Consider the following 9,473-nt stretch of genomic DNA (forward strand, 5'->3'; position numbering starts at 1 on the left):
CCTCCGTTTTCTTAGACTGATACCACTGATGTAGATATGTATATTCTACCTTTCCTACAGAATTATCTGAGATGTTAGGCGTTTCGTCTAAATTTTCCCCTTTGATTTCCGGTCCTTTTAACACGCTGAAACACTCTTGCACCCAATACAGGCTGCTTTGCGTTTAACGACGGCACGGAAAGAAGCATACGTGAATTCTGCCACCTACTGGGCGGCTGTGTGCTAGCCACACACGCGTGTTTCAACAGCAGGTAGTAAGTCAGCTGCTCACTCACTCAGTTACGGACAATGACTGTTCTTGGTCGGCCCCCAGGGTTCGCCAGAAATAATTTTTTTCTTTTAAATCTTCAAAAATAACCCCAGTGTGAAATTAAAAATGGGGGGCTCGTGGTCTCAACTGCCGGAAAATCTGACCACAGTCTGCGAGCACTCAACAACATTGAAACCACTTACCCACACTGGGGACTCTGCAATATGACAAAGGATTTGTTTTGTTTTTAAAAAATGTCAGCAGTCATGTCAGCAGTCATCAGCAGTGATGAAAACCTCACAGCTGTCTACAGTTTCCTGACCAGCCTCAATAAAAGCACAGCGGCGAAGGGCTGATCATTGTGCACAGCAGCGATCTTCAGTCCAAACCGTTTGAGATCCTCCCTGACGCCATGTCTGCACCTCTCCTGACTCCCCTGGTAGTGGGTCTCCTGATTGCCTTGGCACAAGCAGGTAAGTGTCAGCACTACAGAATGTGTATCTGTCTGCCACTAAATCATAGAGATGGCCTCTCTCTCTCTCTCTCTCTCTTCTGCCCCAGGTGATGACTTGATTGAGTTCAATATCACGATGCATGCTTATGTATAAAATATGTATATGCACCTAATTTACATTTCTTATTTTCACTTGATGCTTTGTGGTCCCTAAAGTGTTTTATTTGCAGTGTTCATACCTCGTCATTTTGAAAGTCTTTAATTTTTGTCCTTTGTGTAACTTTTAAATGTATTGACGAGGGGTGATAGAGAATGTACGTGAATGTAAATGTGATGAATGTGGGGAAGTATAAAAATGCTCATTGGTTAAAATCTCTTCCTGCCCTAGCCCACCAGGACTCAGGCATTGTGAATGGCAGGGAGGCTCAGCCACACTCCAGACCTTACATGGTCTTTGTGCAAGGGAACAAGCACGCCTGTGGAGGTTTCCTGGTGTCCAACTCCTTCGTAATGACGGCAGCACATTGCCTGGAGTGGTAAGATCTCCTGTTGAACTAGTATTATTAGTATTTACAAAAATGTGAACAAGAGTGTACAAGTCTCAAAAAATAAAAATAAAATTATGCTCATCCTATTGAGCTCTGAAAGGTAGAGTCTGGCACAGACTCAGGTATGTTTTTGTGTGGCATTGAAACATTTCGATACACAAATAAAGTATACATGTGTGATATGAGGAAGTTAACACACCGCTGATTCTTTTACAAAGGGGAGAGAACCTGACAGTTCTGCTTGGGGCCCATGACATTTCTAAGAAACGAAAGTCAATCTGGGCTGAAGTAAAATTCTACCACATCCACCCTGGGTACGATGCTGCAACACTGGAGAATGACATCATGCTGTTGCAGGTATGGAGAACATGAGCGACTGAGTCAGCAAAAAAGCCCACCATGAGTGCAGACTGAGTCATATGGCCATTTATGACACACTGACAGACAGAACAGGCCTCATCTCGAGAGTTACTGCGGGTTTATGTTAGCCCCTATCCCTCAGATACTGCTGAATCACTTCCTCCCAACTAGTCCTAGTTGTCACTGAGAGGTCTGCACGTCACAGGTAACATCACAGTGAGCTATAGAGAACAAATTGTCTATGGCTGGGGAGCAAGTAAATTGGATGAGTGTGCATGCTTCAGATTGCACAGTGCACTGGTGCAGGAGGTGGCTTCCATCTTATATTTTTTAGTCACCTCATTATGAGTCATTATAAATAAATTCTAACGTTCATTTTGTGCTGTGATAATCGGTACTGTCAGTAAGTGCGCAGTGAACCCCAGAGAAAAAATTTAGCTGGGGTATACCAAGCTGAAACCAGTACAAGATCTGTGACCCTCAAAGTATAGGTTAGGTCAGAGTAATGTTTACTGTGTGAACTAGACTTAATGGTTCATGGCCATGATTAACTGTTACATAATGAGTATTGTACTTTATCGGACCTGGGTTTAGTAGTTATTCCAATGACCTTCGATATGCACTTATTGTACGTCGCTTTGGATACAAGCGTCTGCCAAATAAATGTCATGTACAGTAGATCTCATTAAAGAACTCGTGAGCTTTTGGCTTGATCTGGCTTTAATGCGTGTGGCTCCATTTGATCTCGGACTCGTGTGCCGGGCGAGGACTCTGATTGGCTCTGTAACCGACTCGTGTGCCGGGCGAGGACTCTGATTGGCTCTGTTTCTGACTCATGTGCCGGGCGAGGACTCTGATTGGCTCTGCTTCTGACTCGTGTGCCGGGCTAGGACTATGATTGGCTCTGTTTCTGACTCGCGTGCCGGGCGAGGACTCTGATTGGCTCTGTTTCTGGAGCAGCTCAAGACTGCAGTTCAGAAGAGCAAAGAAGTGAAGTGGATCTCCCTGCCAAAGAGAGATAAAGACATCAAGCCCAAAACGCTCTGCAGTGTGGCAGGATGGGGGGCCATCAAATCGAATGGGGCCATAAGCCCACGCCTTCAGGAAGTCAATGTGAGCGTCGTGGACCGAAAGCTGTGCCAAAAAATATGGAAAAGTCCAATCACAAACAGGATGGTGTGTGCTGGGGGAAGTGCCGACAACAGAGGCTTCTGTCAGGTCTGTGAACTGTGAATTTTTTTTAATTGAATACAAAAATCAATTAAATGATAATTTGATATTTGCTTCAGCAATACTTAATTTTTTCTAATGACAGGGGGATTCAGGAGGTCCTCTGGTGTGTAAGGACACAGCGGTGGGCATCGTGTCCTTCAATGAAGCTGGAAACTGCAACACACCTAAAAAACCGGATGTTTACACTCAAATATCCAAGTACCTGCCCTGGGTCAAGTGTATCATAAGCAGTATAAAGTGAACAGCTGACAAATAATAACCCGTTGTTGAAATTATGCAAATTATGCACATAGTGATGAATAAATTATACATGATACTGCATTTGATTTGGTTGTGTATGTTTGTTTCGGGGAGATGGGGAGGGGGCGGGGGGGGGGGGCAATGATATCTGTATATTATTTTTCATGGTTCAAAGAGCAGAAACTAATCATGTAAAGCAGTTGTTTCATTTCGAACAAGCCCCCCCCCCAGCCCCCCTCCCTCCCCCACCCCGCCTTTTGCATCTGACCACATCATTACTAATCGGCCTTTGCTGGAAAACATGCAGCAAGCTGCTGGTTTTGTGAAAAGTGCACGATGCACTAAAGTCACGACCACAACTGATGAAAGACAAGGGTCTTCAGACGGAAAGAGCGATTAGCACTCATTGCTGCAGGGGTGAGAGGGGGCAGGTTCTGCTGCGGATGAGACAGCTAAAGAAAGAGAGTCTGCAAAGACCACCTGGCATTGCTAAGCACATGCAACAGGCTGTAGCAGAGGCCACCATCTCCATCTGTGCAGCTGAAACAGACAGAACCAGAAAACACAGAACACCAGGTTCCCACCAAGAGAATTACAGCGATCAGCCTGCCCTGTTCCCTTGCACTGACACCTTATCAAGCTCTTTGGTCGTTTTATTTTAATTTATTTGCACAAAATAAACCGATAAATCCAACAGTGCAATAATGATAATAAAGCAATGTCATAAAGAATCATGCACAGGATGAGATGTGGGACTTTAAAAAAACTCAGCCATACTGTAAAAATATTAAATGAACACAAAAATATATATATTTTAAAAACAAATAATCCCTTGAATGTTGGTAATAACTCCATGAGAATGAACAGAAAACCTTTCATGAGTTTAAGTGCTGAAAAGTTAAATGCCTAGTGTTAACTCAAACAAGATTCTTAATTGGATTTTACTCGTTTTGCAGTTGTCTGTTTTCACTTTATCAAACAAGGCAGTGCAATCAATCAATCAATCAATCAAAATGTATTCATATAGCGCATTTCACAAACAATTGTCACAATATGTTTCACAGACGACCCTGGCCTAGACCCCCACAGGAGCAGGCCTAAAGCAACGGTGGCAAGGAAAAACTCCCTGTGGCAGACGGGAAGAAACCTCAAAAGGCTCAAGGGGGAAACCCATCCTCTTCTGGTCGGCTCAGGGTGTAGATTGGTGACCAACATGGTCAGTCAGTCAATGTTTTATTGGTCGATCAAATTGGTGGCAACTGAATGACAGTCCTGAGGTAGCGGCTCAGATGATGGGCGGGGCTGGGTGGCGGTGGTGTGGGGAGCAGCAGGTGGCGACGGATGTGGTCAGGGTGTAGGCGGCGACGAAAGAGGGGCTGTTGAGTGCTGCTCATTATTTGATTGTCTGCTGTTTGTCATCTAATCTTTCAGCATCCGAAAATGTCGAGTCACCATTTGAGCATGAGGATTTGAGCATGGCAACAATCTATTTCACTTTATTATACTTGCACTCAGTTACACATACTATGAAGGAAACCTCAGAGAAGCATTAGACTGGAGCAGAATTCTGACCCTACCATCATTCCATCTGCATGTTGCAGCAGAAATAGATTTGCCAGACTGGGCAATATTTCTCCAATCTTCAAATGTACAGTTCTGATGATTACATGTCCACTGTAGCCTCATCTTCCTGTTCTTAGCTGAAAGGATTGGAACCCGGTGTGGTTCTTCTGCTGCTGTAGCACGTCTGCTTCGAGGTTAGATGCACTGTTAAATGGGCCGTCTCATGTGTCTCTGAACGAACGGAAAAGCTGAGGGACTGCTTAACACCTCTGTCCCACACTGCGGTTTCTGAAACAGGACAAAGGGGGGGCTTCTTTGAAGAAATGGCAGCGGTTATACAGACAGAAAAACCTCTCATATCTGCTGCATCCTGTTTGGCATCTATAGGCTAAAGGTGCAGCAGTAAACGACTCATTGTGCACATCAGCTATCTTTGGCCCAAAAACATTTGAGAGCCTCTCTGATGCCATGTCGGCACCTCTCCTGACTCCCCTGGTAGTGGGTCTCCTGATTGACTTGGCACAAGCAAGGAAATCCCAGCACTACAGAATGTGTATCTGTCTGCAGTGAGATCATAGAGGCCGCCTCTCTCTCTATCTCTCTCTCTCCCTCCCTCCCTCACTCTATCTCACTTGATGATTTGTGGTCCCTTGTGTGTTTTCTTTGCAGTGTTCATACCAGGCTAACGGTATAACCCAGCTGATTATAACCAGTTATTTGACACGTGACAAGGTCAGGCACACCTAGTTAAGTCAGTCCCTGGGTACTACCAGGGGGGAACAATCTCTCCCCAGAAACTGAAGCGAACGACTTTTTGGCCATAAATCGTACTGCACCCTTGTTTTCCCACCGGTCCCAGAAGACACTTCCCACCCCACTGAGAGTCGACGGGCTCGTTCCAGTTCACTCCTTCCATCTCTTCCTCGTGTCCTTTCCTCTCTCCTTAGCTCCACCCAAACGTAGGATGAGAGAAAGAGATGCAAGGATGAGATACTTGGACGGAGGAATCAAGGCAACACGTATATGGCTAATGGAACGTCCTTGCTCAGTGAAGCATCAGTTTGAAGCAACAGTTGAAGCACTTTTGCCGTTTGTTAAAGTGGTTTGACGGACATTTTTAGTGCTGCTGACCATAATAAAACTTGACTCTGGAATGTCTGATAAAACAAGTAGCATTAAGAATAGATTTTATGAGTTAATAGCCTACTATTGGCTTGTGTAACTGCATCTTATGGCCTCATAGAATTGTGATCAATAAAGGCTAACAACACACTAGTGCTTACTTCTCGTAGGCGTTGTCACAACAGCAGTGAAGTAAACACAGTCATGAAACTGGTTTCTGTGAAAAATGTCTTGTCGAGCTCACGGACTCACACTGGTCTGCGTTCGAAAGCTCCATTTTGACCTCCGTTTTCTTAGCCTGATACCACTGATGTAGATATGTATATTCTACGTTTCCTACAGAATTATCTGAGATGTTAGGCGTTTCGTCTAAATTTTCCCCTTTGATTTCCAGTCCTTTTAACATGCTGAAACACTCTTGCACACAATACAGGCTGCTTTGCGTTTAACGGCGGCTCGGAAAGAAGCATACGTGAATTCTGCCACCTACTGGGCGGTTGTGTGCAAGCCACACACGCGTGTTTCAACAGCAGGTAGTAAGTCAGCTGTTCACTCACTCAGTTACGGACAATGACTGTTCTTGGTCGGCCCCCAGGGTTTGGCAGAAATTTTTTTTTCTTTTAAATCATTAAAAATAGCCCCAGTGTGAAATTAAAAATGGGGGGCTCGTGGTCTCAACTGCCGGATAATCTGACCACAGTCTGCGACCACTCAACAACTTTGAAACCACTTACCCACACTGGGGACTCTGCAATATGACAAAGGATTTGTTTCGTTTTTAAAAAATGTCAGCGGCTGTACTGATGAAAACCTCACAGCTGCCCACAGTTTCCTGACCAGCCTCAATAAAAGCACAGCAGCGAAGGGCTGATCATTGTGCACAGCAGCGATCTTCGGTCCAAAACGTTTGAGATCCTCCCTGATGCCATGTCTGCACCTCTCCTGACTCCCCTGGTAGTGGGTCTCCTGATTGCCTTGGCACAAGCAGGTAAGTGTCAGCACTACAGAATGCGTATCTGTCTGCCACTAAATCATAGCGATGGCCTCTCTCTCTCTCTCTTCTGCCCCAGGTGATGACTTGATTAAGTTCAATATGACGATGCATGCTTATGTATAAAATATGTATATGCACCTAATTTACATTTCTTATTTTCACTTGATGATTTGTGGGCCCTAAAGTGTTTTATTTGCAGTGTTCATACCTCGTCATTTTGAAAGTCTTCAATTTTCGTCCTTTGTGTAACTTTTAAAAGTATTGACGAGGGGTGATAGAGAATGTACGTGAATGTAAATGTAATGAATGTGGGCAAGTATAAAAATGCTCATTAGCTAAAATCTCTTTCTGTCCCAGCCCAACAGGACTCTCAGGCATTGTGAATGGCAGGGAGGCTCAGCCACACTCCAGGCCTTACATGGTCTTTGTGCAAGGGAACAAGCACGCCTGTGGAGGTTTCCTGGTGTCCAACTCCTTCGTAATGACGGCAGCACATTGCCTGGAGTGGTAAGATCTCCTGTTGAACTAGTATTATTAGTATTTACAAAAATGTGAACAAGAGTGTACAAGTCTCAAAAAATAAAAATAAAATTATGCTCATCCTATTGAGCTCTGAAAGGTAGAGTCTGGCACAGACTCAGGTATGTTTTTGTGTGGCATTGAAACATTTCGATACACAAATAAAGTATACATGTGTGATATGAGGAAGTTAACACACCGCTGATTCTTTTACAAAGGGGAGAGAACCTGACAGTTCTACTTGGTGCCCATGACATTTCTGAGAAACGAAAGTCAATCAGGGCTGAAGTAAAATTCTACCACATCCACCCTGGGTACGATCGTGACAGATAGGAGAATGACATCATGCTGCTGCAGGTATGGAGAACACAAGCGACTGAGTCAGCAAAAAAGCCGACCATGAGTGCAGACTGGGTCATATGGCCATTTATGACACACTGACAGACAGAACAGGCCTCATCTCGAGAGTTACGGCGGGTTTATGCTAGCCCCTATCCCTATAGAACTCATGAGCTTTTGGCTTGATCTGGCTTTAATGCGTGTGGCTCCATTTGATGTAGATCTCGGACTCGTGTGCCGGGCGAGGACTCTGATTGGCTCTGTTTCTGACTCGTGTGCCGGGCGAGGACTCTGATTGGCTCTGTTTCTGACTCATGTGCCGGGCGAGGACTCTGATTGGCTCTGTTTCTGGATCAGCTCAAGACTGCAGTTCAGAAGAGCAAAGAAGTGCAGTGGATCCCCCTGCCAAAGAGAGATAAAGACATCAAGCCTAAAACGCTCTGCAGTGTGGCAGGGTGGGGGGCCATCAAAACAAACGGGACCTTAAGCCCACGCCTCCTGGAAGTTAATGTGAGTGTCGTGGACCGAAAGCTGTGCGAAAAATTATGGAAAAGACCAATCACAAACAGGATGGTGTGTGCTGGGGGAATTGTCAGCCACAAAGGAGCCTGCCAGGTATGTTTTGTCATTTTTCAATTTTTCATCAAATAAATATTAATGCATTAGACTCACCCTCTTTATCTGTATTATGTCAGAAATACCAATACATGCCTTAAAGAATAAAAATTCCATTGGAGATAAGAAAAAGTGTGCATCAACCAGCAAAATGAAGAGGAGTGCTGAGCCAAAATATACATAAACCGATCAAACTCATAGGTGAGGTAGCACATCTGCTCTGATGAAGGCAGTAATGCCGAAACACGTCAGCCTTATTCTAATGTGTGCCTCATAATAAATAGTTAAAAGTAAGGAATCTGTATTTGTGTGCTGGGGGAAGTGCCGGCAACAGAGGATTCTGTCAGGTATGTGAAATATTTTTTTTATCGAACACAAAAATCAATGAAATAATATTTTGATATTTGCTCCAGCAATACTTTATTTGTTCTAATGACAGGGGGATTCAGGAGGTCCTCTGGTGTGTAAGGACACAGCGGTGGGCATCGTGTCCTTCGGTGACAGAAACTGCAACACACCTAAAAAACCGAATGTTTACACTCAAATATCCAAGTACCTGCCCTGGGTCAAGTGTATCATAAGCAGTATAAAGTGAGCCGCTGACAAAATGCTAACCCGTTGTTGAAATTATGCAAATTATGCACATAGTGATGAATAAATTATACATGATACTGCATTTGATTTGGTTGTGTATGTTTGTCTCGGGGAGACGGGGAAGGGGCGGGGGTGCAATGATGTCTGTATATTATTTTTCATGGTTCAAGGAGCAGAAACTAATCATGTAAAGCAGTTGTTTCATTTCGAAAAGTCCCCCCCCCCCCAGCCCCCCTCCCTCCCCCACCCCGCCTTTTGCATCTGACCACATCATTACTAATCGGCCTTTGCTGGAAAACATGCAGCAAGCTGCTGGTTTTGTGGAAAGTGCACGATGCACTAAAGTCACGACCACAACTGATGAAAGACAAGGGTCTTCAGACGGAAAGAGCGATTAGCACTCATTGCTGCAGGGGTGAGAGGGGGCAGGTTCTGCTGCGGATGAGACAGCTAAACAAAGAGAGTCTGCAAAGACCACCAGGCATTGCTAAGCACATGCAACAGGCTGGAGCAGAGGCCACCATCTCCATCTGTGCAGCTGAAACAGACAGAACCAGAAAACACAGAACACCAGGTTCCCACCAAGAGAATTACAGCGATCAGCCTGCCCTGTTCCCTTGCACTGACACCTTATCAAGCTCT

The 9,473-nt window shown here is 44.8% G+C and overlaps 1 protein-coding gene and 1 pseudogene across 1 annotated transcript; both read left to right on the plus strand.

Annotated features, from left to right (window-relative positions):
• Window positions 1–570: 570 nt before the first annotated feature.
• LOC118226604 (mast cell protease 1A-like) lies at window positions 571–3,166 on the plus strand. The gene is made up of 5 exons (XM_035416373.1): window positions 571–723; window positions 1,093–1,240; window positions 1,471–1,609; window positions 2,573–2,830; window positions 2,928–3,166. The coding sequence occupies exons 1-5, from the start codon at window positions 663–665 to the stop codon at window positions 3,084–3,086; spliced, it is 765 nt and encodes a 254-aa protein (XP_035272264.1). The 5' UTR covers window positions 571–662; the 3' UTR covers window positions 3,087–3,166.
• A 3,531-nt stretch (window positions 3,167–6,697) lies between these two features.
• LOC118225192 lies at window positions 6,698–8,913 on the plus strand (annotated as a pseudogene).
• The last annotated feature ends 560 nt before the right edge of the window (window positions 8,914–9,473 follow it).

This window comes from Anguilla anguilla, chromosome 4, assembly GCF_013347855.1.
Source record: "Anguilla anguilla isolate fAngAng1 chromosome 4, fAngAng1.pri, whole genome shotgun sequence".
Lineage (NCBI taxonomy): Eukaryota > Metazoa > Chordata > Actinopteri > Anguilliformes > Anguillidae > Anguilla > Anguilla anguilla.